The sequence below is a fragment of the Stomoxys calcitrans genome, chromosome 4 (assembly GCF_963082655.1).
Source record: "Stomoxys calcitrans chromosome 4, idStoCalc2.1, whole genome shotgun sequence".
NCBI classification, from domain to species: Eukaryota; Metazoa; Arthropoda; class Insecta; order Diptera; family Muscidae; genus Stomoxys; species Stomoxys calcitrans.
The window spans coordinates 32,849,898-32,865,510 of NC_081555.1; the positions used below are offsets into that span (position 1 = coordinate 32,849,898).

General features: G+C 41.4%; 1 protein-coding gene across 2 annotated transcripts in view; it reads left to right on the forward strand.

Annotated features, from left to right (window-relative positions):
• The first annotated feature begins 3,976 nt into the window (after positions 1-3,976).
• LOC106093919 (uncharacterized) overlaps positions 3,977-15,613 on the forward strand; it is a 64,179-nt gene continuing 52,542 nt past the window's right edge. Inside the window, exons 1-2 of one of the 2 annotated variants that reach the window (XM_059368191.1) lie at positions 3,977-4,161; positions 8,048-8,305. In XM_059368191.1, the coding sequence (XP_059224174.1) occupies positions 8,176-8,305 (130 nt within the window). In that variant the 5' untranslated portion in view covers positions 3,977-4,161; positions 8,048-8,175. The remainder of the gene's footprint in view (positions 4,162-8,047; positions 8,306-15,613) is intronic. The other variant, XM_059368190.1, reaches the window with a different exon arrangement.

Genomic DNA, 15,613 nt, shown 5'->3' on the forward strand with positions numbered 1-15,613 from the left:
GATATAGCTCCCATGTAAACCGGTCTCTCGATCATCCTTGTTTGGTTCCTAGAAGCTTTAATCTTTGCTTGTTTGACAGAAGTTTGGTATGTAGAATAAAATTATGTCCTTAAACTTAATGCATTTCTTCTCTTATATATAAAAATCAATTTGCGTTTGTTTGTTTGTTGGTTTGATTGTTTGTCTGTTCCGTATAGACTGAAAAACAGCTAAACCGAGTTTCTTGAAATTTCCACAGATGGTGCATAATGATCCCGTGGTGAAAACAGGTTACTAAATATTTTGATATTCGAAGGGTGGGGCGGACCCTCCCCCTTACCCTTATTTTCAGAAACACCAGATCTTATAGTAGGTTAGGTTGAAAAGAGGGTGCAGATATTAATCCGCCCCATGCCACTATGGACGTACACCTAAGCCAGTAATCGGCTTGTTGTGCGCTCTAAAAACTATAAAGTAACCTCAAAAAAGAATATTTTAAGTTAGGAATTCCGTGCTACTTACAAAATCCTTAATTGTTTTCAATGCCACTCCCCTAAGTTGGTTCATGTCTGATATTGTGTCTCCACCTAAATACCGGTAGCTGTTGGACGCGAAAGCCGGGCAATGACAAAGGAAATGCTCTAACGTCTCATCATCTTCCCCGCATGCCCTACACATGCTATCACTTGCCGCACCGATTTTGCGTAAGTGAGCTCGTAGTCCTATGTGTCCCGTTATGATACCAATAGCTATACTGACCTCCTTCTTGCTTCCTTTCAGTAATAGACTCGTCTTCTCACGATCTGAATCCCCCCATAGGATTTTCGCCGTTCTACCGACCGATTCGCTATTTCACAATGTTGCACTCGTACGTCGATCCGAAATGCTTCGGGTTAACCAAGATTCACCGTCAAATCGTCCGCCCTTTCATTTCACCATACTCCGTTATGGCCCGGCACACAAATGATGCGGATTTTGCCATCCTCTGAGAAGGTGTTAATCTCCTTCTTACACTACAAGACTGATTCGCGACCTTACCGCCCTGGTTGTTATTGCCCTTATGGCAGTTTTACTGTCGGTAAAGATGTTCACACTCGACGTCTTCGCGTTAGATCCACACCACTTCACGCATTCCATGATCGCCCGGATCTCCGCCTGCAGGACCGTATTATGGTCAGGCAGTCTAAAACAGATGTCAGTCCCTGGGTATTCTATTGTATGTAAACCCCCAGACCCATTCTGTCCTCTAGCTTTGATCCATCCGTGTAACATGATCTTCCAGATGGCAATACTAGAGCTCCGTCAATTCAAGACTGTGGCGATGGCAGCTGTGCCTCGCACTCGACTTCAAGGTTCATCTCAGGTATCCGATCGGAAACCTCTTCCATTCCTTCCAGGTTTCCTATCGTCGCCTCGATTATACCGCGATGGTATGAGCTGCTCCCATCCTCAATCCATTCTCCCATTGCCTTCAATCTCATAGCCGTAGTGGCTGCCTCACACTTACTCTGTATGTCAATGGGTCGGATAACTAGAACAGTCTACAGTGCCCTAGAGGGCGTGGTCCTCATTGCCCCGCCTATGCCAAGACAACATGTTCTCTGATCCTGTTGTATGGTCCTTATGTTGCATTTTTTCTCCATAGCAGTCCACCAAACTACTGAGCCGTAAGTAAGTATTGGTCTAATCGCGCTCCTGTAGAGCCAGATTTAGATATGTAGCTACCATATAGACCGATCTCTCGGTTTAAGGTCTTAGGCCCATAAAAGGCGCATTTATCGTCCGATTTTGCTGAAATTTGGTACAGTGAGTTGTGCTAGGCCAGTCGAAATTCTTCTCTAAATTGGACCTGATCGGTTTAGATTTGGATATAGCTGTCATATAGACCGATCTCTCGAATTAAGGTCTTGGGCCCATAAAAGGCCCATTTATTGTCCGATATTGCTGAAATGTGGGACAGTGAGTTGTGTTGGGCCCTTAAATATCCTTCATCAATTTCCCCCAGATCAGTCCAGATTTGAATATAGCTGCCATATAGACCGATCTCTCGGTTTAAGGTTTTGCGGCCATAAAATGCGCATTTATTATCCGATTTTGCTGAAATTTGGGACAGTGAGTTTTGTTAAGGTCTTCGATATATATCTGCAACTTGGTTCAAATCGGTCCAGATTTGTATATAGCTGCTATATAGACCGATCTCTCCAATTAAGGTCTTGGGCCCAGAAAAGGCGCATTTATTGTCAAATTTTGCTGAAATTTGGGACAGTGAGTTATGTTAGGCCAGTCGATATCCTTCGTCAATTTGGCTCAGATTGATCCAGATTTGGATATAGCTGCCATATAGACCGATTTCTCTATATAATGTTTAGGGCCCATAAAAAGCACATTTTTTGGCCAATTTCGCCGAAATTTGGTACAGTGAGTTGTGTTAGGCCCTTCGACATCCTTTGTTAATTTGGCCCGGATCGGTTCAGATTTGGTTCAAGCTGCCATACAGACCGATCCTCCGATTTAGGGTCTTAGGCCCATAAAAGGAGCATTTATTGTCCGATTTTGCTGAAATTTGGTACAGTGTATTGTGTTAGACCAGTCGACATCCTACTTTAATTTGGCTGCGATCGGTCCAGATTTGGATATAGCTGCCATATAGACCGATGTCTCGATTTAAGGCCTTAGGCCCATAATAGCCACATTTATTATACTATTTTGCTGGAATTTTGGCCAGTGAGTTGTGTTAGGCGTTTCGACATCCCTCTCGAATTTGGCTCAGATCGGTCCAGATTTGGATATAGCTGCCATATAGACCGCTCTCGATTTAAGGTTTTGTGCCCATAAAAGGCGCATTTATTGTCCGATGTGGCCGAAATTTAGGCCAGTGAGTTGTGCTAGGCCCTTCGACATGTATCAGCAGCTTGGTCGAAATCGGTCCAGATTTTAATATAGCTGCCATATAGACCGATCTCTCGATTTAAGGTTTTGGGGCCATAAAAGCCACATTTATTATACGATTTTGCTGGAATTTTGGACAGTGAGTTGCGTTAGGCGTTTCGATATCCCTCTCGAATTTGGTTGAGATCGGTCTAGATTTGGATATAGCTGCCATATAGACCGCTCTCGATTTAAGGTTTTGTGCCCATAAAAGGCGCATTTATTGTCTGATGTGGTCGAAATTTGGACAGAGAGTTGAGTTGGGCCCTTCGACATTCCTCTTCAATTTGGCTCAGATCGGTCCGGATTTGAATATAGCTGCCATATAGACCGATCTCTCGATGTAAGGTTTTGGGGCCATAAAAGGTGCATTTATTGTCCTCGGAGCATCATTATTTCATTCAAGAAAGCTCTAAATCGGTATAGCATTTAATAGTTTAGTGCATTTACACTTTTATATCCTAACCAAATTGTCAATCGAATAAAAAAAGTTACTGGCATGAATGGCAAAAGCAAAACAAAGAACGACAAGAAAACGCACCCAAGTATTTACAAAAGTCCAACAAACCAAATTCGTTTTCTTACACACAAATTTAAAAAAAACAAATAAACAAAGCAAGAAAAAAAAATCAAAATCCGAAAAACTGGTTTCAAGAATTAAGTGACCAAAACACTACCGGCATTTGGATGGTGGTTAAGGCGGCAGTGTTTTTTGAATTCATTAAGCCAACGAAACAGCTGACCAAAACAAACCGGCTTTAAAGCAAAAAAAAAAAAAAACACTATAAACAGAGCGCACATTGAGAGGGGATTCATTTGCCAAACAGCTGTTTCTTGAAACAAAACATTTTTCTCTTAGCCAAGTTAAGAGTGGGAAATGAACTCTCCAACAAAGAGCATTTGAGAAATGAAGTCTTAACAATTTAAGAGCATCGATTATGGGGGGTTCATTTCAGGTTTTCCTAATACATGGCATTTTGTTATGCATGCTGATGATGTTTGGCTATATTTGCCTGGCTTATGGCCTTTTATGATCATAGCCACATTTCAAACAGTTTGTAACGTTCGCGGTAAGCACATGGTGACGGCGCATGAACGTTATCTCTGGTCGTCTAACGTTAACGGGGTTTACGAGTTATAGCGAAAAAAACGCAACGATCGTCTGTCTGCTCACGAAATACAAATACGAATCTCGGATTACATATCGCTCCTAACCCCTGCCCAAGTGGTTGGCTAAGAGATCAGATATCGTGTGTGCGTGATTTGTTTTGTTTGTTGGTTTATTTTTTCTATTTGCTGTTTTTTTTTTCTTATTTAATAGAGCAACATACAAGTTTAAGTTAAAGGTGTAATTTTATGGTCATGTTGGTGCTACCAAAAAAAAAAAAGTGAAAAAACAACCGTAAAAACGTAAAAAACAAAAACAAATGCAAGTTGTGCAGTTTTGGCCGCTTTCAAAAGTGGTGTGGCTGTGGAAAGTCGCGTTTCAATGATTTTCGTTGCCTACCTGGTCGTGAAAGAGGAAATACTCTAACAACAGTGATTTTCATTTCGATTTGTTGCACAAAGGCAAATTATCTCACAGTGAACGACGGAAAATAGTTGCGCATGCGTAACCTCATCAATAATGGCAAAACAATTATACCATGAAAATGATTTCCATTTCAGGAAATTTGCCGTTGCTATTTATGCAAGCACTATAAACCCGATTTCTGTGCTCATGACCATTTCCTAGGCAATGTGCTGTGCTATATTTTCTTTGGTGCTTAAAAATCAAAACCAAAACCTATATTAGTAACATAAAAACCAAAACAGTTCCGTGGAAAATTGTTTAATTAATTGATTAACTATGAAATAGTCTATAATGCAAAAATTATTAAGAAAAATAAATACACGATGTGTTTATTGAGGCAAATGAAAAAATATTAAAATTGAAAGTTTATCCTACATTTCATAAATCCGCTAATGGGCTTTGAACATGCAAGCTATTCGATATATTGTGCTTTGTGATTTTCATATAAAAATTTAATCATGTTTCGAAGGCGTATATGGCAAAAAAGAAATCCTAATATCGGCTACTGTTTTAGCAGCTGTTGTTTCAAAGTCGTCTTGTTTGGCATGATTGTACATGGAGCTGGAAATTAGCAATTATGTTGGATATATATAACAAAGGCATGTAAGATTATCACAATTAAAGAACAACTAAAAAGGCGTTAAGTTCGGCCGGGCCGAGCTTTGGATACCACCACCTTGGGTATATATGTAAACCACCTTTAGTCAGTGAAATCGAACTTTAAATGCGCCTTTTATGGGCCCAACACTTTAAATCAAGAGATCGGTCTCTATGGCAGCTATATCCAAATCCGAACCGATTTGAGCCAAATTCAAGAAGAATATCGAAGGGCCTAACACAACTCACTGTGCCTAATTTCAGTGAAATCGGACTATAAATGCGCCTTTTATGGCCCCAAAACCTAAAGTCGAGAGATCGGTCTATATGGCCCGATTTGGAACGATTTGAACCAAATTGAAGTAGAATGACGAATGGCCTAACACAACTCACTGTCCCTAATTTCAGTGAAATCGGACTATAAATGCATCTTTTATGGCCCCAAAACCTTAAATCGAGATATCGGTCTATATGGCAGCTATATCCAAATCTGAACCGATTTGGGCCAAATTAAAGAAAGATGTCGAAGGGTCTAATACAACTAACTGTCCCAAATTTCGGCAAAATCGGATAATAAATGTGGCTTTTATGGGTCTAGGACCCTAAATCCTCGGATCGGTCTATATGACAACTATATCCAAGTCTGGACCGATTTGAGCCAAATTGAAGAAGAATAATGGATTGCCTAACACAACTCACTGGCCAAAATTTCGGCAAAATCGGATAATAAATGTGGCTTTTATGGGCGCAAGACCTAAAATCGAGACATCGGTCTCTATGGCAGCTATATCCAAATCTGAACCGATTTGAGCCAAATTGAAGATGAATAACGAAGGGCCTAACACAACTCACTATACCCAGTTTTGGCAAAATCGGACAACAAATGCGCATTTTATGGGCCCAAGACCATAAATCGAGAGATCGTTCTATATGGCAGCTATATCCAAATCTGGACCGATCAGGGTCAAACAGAATAAGGATATTGACTGGCATAACACTACTCACTATCCTAAATGTCAGCAAAATCGGATAATAAATGTGGCTTTTATGGGTCTAAGACCCTAAATCGGCGGATCGGTCCATATGACAGCTATATCCAAATCTGAATCGATCTGGGCCAAATTGAAGAAGCCGATCTGGGCCAAATTGAATCGAAGGGCCCAATACAACTCACTGTCCCAAATTTTGGCAAAATCGAAAAATAAATGCGCCTTTTATGGGCCCAAGACCTTAAATCCTCGGATCGATCTATATGGCAGGTATATCCAAATCTGAACCGATTTGGGCCAAATTAACGAAACATGTCGACTGGAATAGCACAATTCACTATCCCAAATTTCGGCAAAATCGGATAACAAATGTGGCTTTTTTGGGTCTACGACCCTAAATCCTCGGATCGGTCTATATGACAGCTATACCCAAATCCGAACCGATTTAAGCTAAACTGAAGAAGATTGTCCAAAGGCCTAACACAACTCACTGTCCCTAATTTTGGCAAAATCGGACAATAAATGCTCATTTTATGGGCCCAAGACCATAAATCGAGATATCGTTCTATATGACAGCTATACCCATATCTGAACCGATCTAGGCAAAATTGAAGAAGAATATCGAAAGTTCTAACACAACTCACTGTCCCAAATTTTGGCAAAATCGGATAATAAATGTGGCTTTAATAGGCCTAAGACCCCATATCGGCGGATCGGTCTATATGGGGGCTATATCCAAACATCTGGGCCAAATTGAAGAAGGATATAGACTGGCTTAACACAACTCACTGTCTTAAATTTCAGCAAAATCGGATAATAAATGTGGCTTTTATAGGCCCGAGACCCTATATCGAGAGATCGGTCTATATGGGGGCTATATGATGATATGGTCCGCTATAGTCCATCTTCGAACTTATCCTGCTTTTGGACAAGAAAAGAATCTGTGAAAAGTTTCAGCTCAATATCTCTATATTTAAAGACTGGAGCGTGATTTCAACAGACAGACGGACAGACTGATGGACATGTCTAGATCGTCTTAGATTTTTACCCTGATCAAGAATATATATACTTTATAGGGTCGGATATGGATATTTGGATGTGTTGCAAACGGAATGACAAAATGAATATACCCCCATCCTTCGGTGGTGGGTATAATAATTGCCAAAACTTCTGCCCAAGGTAGTTGCATGAAACAAAGTAAAGCTTCAATTTGCTGCAGCATAGTGTTAATTAAAAACCAAACTTTGATGGGTAATTTATTTATTTTTTGCAATGCACAAAAAACTGAGGATTTTTGAAAAATTTTGATTTCAAAGCCACACTAAAAAAAAAGAACTAAAAAAAACCACAAAAAAAAAAAAAAACGCTACAACAATCAAATAGAATAAAACAATATATATGAGAAAAGAGAGAAAAAAAAATAATTTGCCCCACTTGTTCGGTCGCCTGTGCCGCTTGGCTTGCTAACATGTAATTGAAAACTGCAGCTGGAAGGCAATCAAAACCGCAAGCGAATTTGGTAGCTATCAAATCAACATCAACAAGCCAACTGACCATACAATTATTGCAAATATTGCATATGAGCATATCAAATATCCGCATTTAATAATCGACAACGGTTGCGTGCAACACACAAAAATCTATAAAAAAAAACAAAGAAGTAAAACAAATTGAAGTACTTGCTATACAAAAATAAAATCGTACCAAGAATTAAACATTTAAGCTGGAAAATCTTAAAAAAATATATAAATAAATAAAAATGAATGGCAACAAATGTGCAAAGAACAATAATTCGCAATGAAAAGACTGTAATTAGCAAATGGCTTTGCCAATCATTATCACCGATCGCCTGAACAGGCAGACAACGAGCCGATTTTAATTACAAGTTTAGTTTTTTTTATGTTCCACTACCAATGACCTTTCCAGCTGTCCGTATGTTTTGAAAAATAATGCAACGGTTTCGATTGTTTTTTTTTTCTAGTTTTTTTCTTTCAGTTTTGTTCAGATTTTTTTTTTGGCCTCTGATTTAAATTTACAATTTTTACGCTTGTTCATGTGTTTTTTCTCTACTCACTTTGAAAATAGTTCGGTTGCAAAAACGTAGAGAAAATGTTGCCGAATATGAAAAGACTTTTTTGGGGATTTTGTTTGTGCCTGCTGTTAAGTGCTGCCGTTGTTCATGCCAAACCCTCACAGGATACTGAGGAAAAGGTGGAGAATAAAGCTGTAAAAAAGAATGGTAAGTAAAAAATGCTTATTTTAATTTTTGACATAGTTTAGAGCAAAAATTTTGATGGTGCGATAAATATTTTGGTAGTGAACATCTGAAAAATGTTTTAAAAACAAGTAAAAAGGCGTTAATTTTGGCCGGGCCGAACTTTGGATACTCAACACTTCGGGTATGCCCCATAGCAGCCCCATAGCAGCTAAATCGAAATATGTTCCGATTTAGACCAAATGCCAATTATAAATCATTGTTAAATTGTGTATAATAAAATATTGGTTCGATCGGAATCATATACGGCACGGATGTCGAAAAGCCTAACATAAGTCACTGTCCCAAACTTTGGCGAAATCGGACAATAAATCCGCCTTTTATAGCCCCAAAACCTTAAATCGAGAGATCGGTCTATATAGCAGCTATATCCAAATCAGGATATAGCCATATTGTAGATGTATGTCGAAGGGTTTAACTTGACTTTCTGTCCCAAATTTTGACGACGTCGGACAATAAATGCGCCTTTTATGAACCCAAGACCATAAATCGAGAGATCGGTCTATATGGCAGCTATATCCAAATCTGGGCCGATCTGTGCCATACTGTAGAAGTATGTCGAGGGGCTTAACTTAACTCTCTGTCTCAAATTTCGGCGAAATCGGACAATAAATGCCCCTTTTATGGGCCCAAAACCTTAAATCGAGAGATCGGTCTATATGGCAGCTCTATCAAAATCTGGACCGATCTCGGATGTCCAAAGGCCTAAAACAACTCACTATCCCAAATTTCAGCAAAATCGGATTTCAGCAAAATCCTATATAGCCCATCTTAGAACTTAACCTGCTTATGGTTACAAAAAATCTGTGCAAAGTTTCAGCTACCCTCCATCCATTGGTGGATGGTATAAAAACGCCAGATCTTGGAAATGGGTAAACCGATTCAAGCGAATTTTTGCTTACACCTTTATAGATACCTATAAACAAAAATTTCGAATCCGAATTGGGGGTGGGGTACCTGAGGGGACAACCCCACCCAAAAACCCGTCTAAACGTATAAATACACCGATCAGCACAATATGGGACTCAAATGCCCCACACTCAAAACAACACCCAAAGTGGACATATTTCATGAACATGGCAATAAGAAAGGTCTTTGGGAGCAGAGCAAGAATCTAATATCAACTTGCGGAACCACATTTCTGGGGGCCAAATATCGCATATTAGCCGTTTATTGCAATATAAGGTTGGGGTGGACGCCCCATAACCCAAACACCCCCTCAAACTCCATACACATGCCGACAATGGTAAAATAGGACACAAATGAAGGATATTTTGGAGTAGAGCAAGAAACTGACATCAACATTTGGCACCAAGTGTCTGGGGACCGCCCCACCACCATAACACCCCGAAGTAGGATTTATTTGCCTAAAATTGGCCCACCTTCGTCTTCCTCGAGAACAGGCATATTTCAGTCTTCTCTGGGTTAACATTGAGACCTCACCCATAGGAGTGGCGGTAAAATGCCCCCTGTCGGGTGCCTTATGCCATTTTCTCCCTTATATTTATGCCATGGGACACACAATTTATTCAACTGTCCCTTAGCATATGGTTTATCTAGACTCTAAGAACTCGGTTTACCCGATACTGGCGATACTGGCAGTCTCTACCTACCTTCCCTTGACATAGGCATGCTGTTTGTATTTGAGCAGTTAGCTTGATGTCCTACTCTTTATCATGGTACAATACATTCCATGGTTTTGAGTAGTAAGGCCGTAAGTCTTATAGGCTTTTGGAGTATATGCAAGTCCCAGGCACGCTGTGAAAATATTGGCCAGGTGGGGCACCAGATAGTCTGCCTCTTTCTGTAGTAATGCCTGAAATACTCCATCAGGTCCGGGTGACTTAAATGATTTGAAGCTCCACAAGGATACCTTCACCATAAATTCTGTAATGATAAGCCTTTGATCAACATCATTAATCCAAGATACCGGTGTCTCCGTGAGTCCCTTCGTATCCTGTGGAAGATGGCTTTTCATCAAAAGCCTCAACATGTCCTCCATTGTCTCTGCTCTCTCTCTCACATGTCGTCTACTAAAGTTTCCGTTTGGACATGGGATTTTGAGAGAAACTTTTTCATCTTGGCGGCGTCATTTACGCTATCGATCTGTTCGCAGAAAAGCTTCCAGGAGGCACGTTTTGCCGCTCTTATTGTATTCCTTGAGCCGTTTGGGTTTTTGAGAGAAACTTTTTCATCTTGGAGGCGTCATTAACGCTATCAATCTGTTCGCAGAAAAACGCTTCCAGGAGGCACGATTTGCTGCTCTGGTTATCTTATTGTATTCTTTGAGCCGTGTATTACACACATCCCAATAAAGTTCCGATTTTTTACAAAGTAATGGGCAATTTTGCCCATGAACATTCCACTAAGGAGAGTGGGGCAAACTTCTCACATATCAATGAGTGCAGTCCGATTCAAGTTTAAGCTCAATGATAATGGGCCTCCTTTTTATAGCTGAGTCCGAACGGCGTGCCGCAATGCGACACCTCTTTGGAGAGAAGTTTTACATGGCATAGTACCTCACAAATATTTGCCAGCATTAGGAGGGGTAAACCACCGCTGAAATTTTTGTCCTGATGGTCTTGCCTGGATTCAAACCCATGCGTTCAGCTTCATAGGCGGACATGCTAACCCCTGCGCTATGGTGGCCTTCTTTACGAAGTGCTCTGTTTAAAAGTCTGCGGACCTCTTTCCCAATATTGCGAATCTCCCCGATCATCCAGGTTTTTTCTTAGGCTGATTTCCTTTACCGAAGAGGACAACTATCTTCGAAGGACCCCACCAGTTCAGTCGTAATCCTGTGGACATTTTCGCCAATGTCTAGCTCAAGAAACCGAAAACCCGGTTTCTCATAGTACTTAATAGCGAGCAATTTTTTCTGTTGTCCAGAGCCCAAAATTATGCGACATAAATAGAAATCATTCTAAATGAAGCCTTAGCGGCTCAAGCCTTCGAACTTCTTTCTGTGGAGTTTGATTACTTTGTGTTTTTGTAGTTTTTGTATTTTTGCATAAAAAATGATGCCAACTAAATTGCATGTTCTCTCAAGTAACTCCCTTGAACTTTTTCGACCTACTTGTGCAGAATAATTGATTTTCGTTTTATTATAAGTTTAGCAGGTCAGTTCGACAACCATCAACATTTTGCCATATCGTTGTTAATCGTCATTGTTTATCTCCATGACCATCTTGTGCTGTAAATCATGGCTTCGCATCACATCACATCATATACAGCAGTGATGTAAGTTTAAATAAAACATAAAAGTTTTCATTTGCATGTTAATTGAATTTATTGCATGTCACGCTTCCCATAAACCCAAACACACACACACGCACACCAAAAATGGTTTATCTCTGCTTAAGCATCATCATATAAATGACTGTGTTTGGGTCTTACAAATGCCACCAATGAATGCATGCATCAACACTCAGTGAATCTGCCAGGGTTTGGTACTTTCTTAACTGGTTTTCACTGTTTGCAACTTTCTTGGCCATATGATCGAACAACTCTTGACTTCAATGTTTTGAGGCTGTTCGAGTATAAGATCAACAACTTGAAAGCAATTTCGTACCTCCTCCTGAGTTTGCCATCATTTTACAGTTCACAGACACTGTGTCGTTGACTACTTTCTCCTGAGCCATAGCAGCAGCCACCCCGGGTTGCAAATTGAGTTGCTTGCTGTCGATGAACTTGCCTTGCCGCAGGCAGGATGAGTTTTCGAATCATTTTTGAATTTCACCAAACAGTAACATTTTGTGCTGATTCGAACACTAGTTTTTAGAGAAAAGATGCAGAATTGTGAGAGATGGGGTATGTCGGGCCAAGCGAGTGGAAACATGAGAGATTCCCTAAGGTTAAAAGAGAGAAAGAATAGGATTTTGTTTCAGGGGCATTTTCTGGGGAATGTTTACAAGCAATTCATTTGTCACATTTCCAAGCAGTTAAACACTCTCTACCAGGGATCAATTATTCCCACCTAACAACCTTTGGTTTGCAGCTATTGCAACTTTGGTTTGCAGCTATTCCCAATTAACAACCTTTGCTTTGCAGCTATTGTGAGAAGTAATTCTACTAAAAGGGACCTGAACTCACGAACTTGTAACTCATCCTCACAAAATCTGAACAAGTAAAAAGGCGTTAAGTTCGGCCGGGCCGAACTTTCGATACCCACCACCTCGGACAACACACTGTCCCAAATTTCAGCAAAATCGGATAATAAATGTGGCTTTTATGGGTCTATGACCCTAAATCGGAAGATCGGTCTATATGGCAGCTATATCCAAATCTGAACCGATCTGAGTCATATGGACGGAGGATGTCGAAGGGCCTATGACAACTCACTTTTCCAAATTTCAGCAAAATCCGATTATAAATGTGGCTTTTATGGGCCTAAGACCCAAAATTGGAGAATCGGTCTATATGGCAGCTATACTCAAATCTGAACCGATCTAAGCCAAAATGACGAAGGACGTCGAGGGCCTAAGACAACTCACTGTCCCAAATTTCAGCAAAATCGGATAATAAATGTGGCTTTTATGGGCCTAAGACCCTAAATCGAAGGATCGTTCTATATGGCAGCTATATCTAAATCTGAACCGATCGGAGCCAAATTGACGGAGGACGTCGAAGGGTTTAAGACAACTCACTGTCCCAAATTTCAGCAAAATCGGATAATAAATGTGGCTTTTATGGGCCTAAGACCCTAAATCGAAGGATCGGTCTATATGGCAGCTATATCTAAATCTGAACCGATCGGAGCCAAATTAACAACGGACCCAAAATTGGAGGATCGGTCTATATGGCAGCTATACTCAAATCTGAACCGATCTAAGCCAAAATGACGAAGGACGTCGAGGGCCTAAGACAACTCACTGTCCCAAATTTCAGCAAAATCGGATAATAAATGTGGCTTTTATGGGCTTAAGACCCTAAATCGGCGGATCGGTCTATATGGGGGCTATATCAAGATATAGTCCGATATAGCTCATCTTCGAACTAAACCTGCTTATGGACAAAAAAGGAATCTGTGCAAAATTTCCGCTCAATATCTCTATTTTTGAAGACTGTAGCGTGATTTCAACAGACAGACGGACAGACGGACGGACATGTCTAGATCGTCTTAGATTTTTACGGTGATCAAGAATATATATACTTTATAGGGTCGGAAATGGATATTTCGATGTGTTGCAAACGGAATGACAAAATGAATATACCCCCATCCGTCGGTGGTGGGTATAAAAATATGATGAAGAAAGAGAATTTTTTCCCACCACTCCCTCATGACTCAGAACCCAGCACAATCTGACAGCAACCAACAAATACCCGAAACGTTTCTTGCATCTTTCGATAGAACTCGACCTCACGCGACCCTGAGCCAGAGCCTCCAGCGTCGCCTGACTATCCACATAAATTGTGACAGTCTGAGAGGGCCGACGCTTCTGACTCAGGATCACATCCAAGGCCCTGAGGATCGCAAATACGTCTGCCTGAAAGGCACGGCACCCATACAGAAGTCTACGCGACTCTCTAATTCCTATGAATTACACAATTCACACGACTCGCAGCCAGGGCCTTCAACGCCACCTGACTTACTACATAAATTGCGACTGTCTGAGAGTGCCGACGCACCTGAGTCGGCCAAGGCCCTAAGGATTGCAAATACCTCTGCCTGAAAGGCACTGCACCCATCCAGAAGCCTATGCGACTCTCTAATTTCTATGAATTCGACAATCTGAGGGTCGTGTGCCTCAGCCAGGACCTACACCGCTACCTGACTAACCAAATAAATTGTGACAGTCTGAGAGGATCGACGCACCTGACTCGGAATCACATCCAAGGCCCTAAGGATTGCAAATACCTCTGCCTGAAAGGCACTGCACCCATCCAGAAGCCTATGTGAAGCCCTAATTCCTATGAACTCAACGAAAACCCCAGCCCCGGTGCCCTCATCCAACTTGCATCCTTCCGTATAGACAGAGCTACCCAAGAATGGCAGAATGTCCTCAGACGAAAGCTCCCTCCCCGGGAAGACAAGCTCTAGGTCGTCTTCGAAGAAAGATCCGCCTAGCACATAGTCCATCGCAGAACAATGACCGAGATCCAAAGAAGGTCATGTCCCTATATGAAGGCAGTATTCAACTCTGCGCACTCCACGTGCAAAGGTTTCAGATCAGGTATTGCATTCTGTGCTGCTGTCGGAGCACTCCTACTCGCCCCCAATATCAGTAACGCCGCATAAACTGTACCTTTTCAGACTCTCTTTCTCGACAGCCTGGTGCCACACCAGGCTCCCATAGGTGAGGGTAGGGGTAACTGCAACAGTGTGGGGCCGCAATAACAGATATGAACCAACTTAGGGGCCTGATATGGAAAAAAATTGGGGATTTTGTAAGTAGCACGAAATTCCTGACTTTCTTCTTCGAGGTTACTTTATAGTATTTAGAGCGCACAATAAGCCGATTTTTGGCTTAGGTGTTTGTCCTTAGTGGCATGGGCGGATTAATATCCGCACCCTATTTTCAACCTATCCTAACCTAACCTAAAGCTAAGTAGTTTAAATACAGGAATAGTTAGTTCACGAACCATTCTTACGCACACCCATGGTTCCTGGATAAGAACTACGTCAAATCCCCCTTCCATCAGGAAGATCTTTAGTGCAGCCAAAGTGGCCTTACAATCATATATATGTAGAAACCGGACCATAGTCAGGATTCAGAATTTTCACAATTGTTATGTTCGCCTCGTCTTCTGATTCCACCAGGAGTTCATCCTCACAAGATTCATTAGATCTTGTCATGATGAGCTGCCGTACGCATCAAGAGGCAGGTAAGAAAGTAGTGGAACCACTCTTCCGCAGTATGCTGGACATTTGCGGTTAGGACGATTCCTCCTTAGATGCTTCACGAGCTGCTGCTGTTGAAGTACATTTTGAGTTCCGTCCCTCCCCTCTGGCGCACTCCTTGAGCCCAGTCCAACCTGATGACCCACCCACACAGGGATTGTCTGGTCCCGTTTCGATGCCTTCCCCTCCTGTCTCGATTGTCACAGGGGGATTTTCAGTCTCCTGCGGTTCGCCAGACTTTAGGCAAGTGTTCAGCAACAACTGCTGAGTTGTCTCCTGATTCCCCAACCCCACCGCTTCTATATACCTTAAGTTTCAACTTGTTGAAACCGTAGGATACAACTCCTTTAGACTTGTTGAGGTCTGCGAGACAGCCAGAGTTGAGTATGAATACTGCGTGTCTCCGGTCACCACCAGCATCATCCAATCTA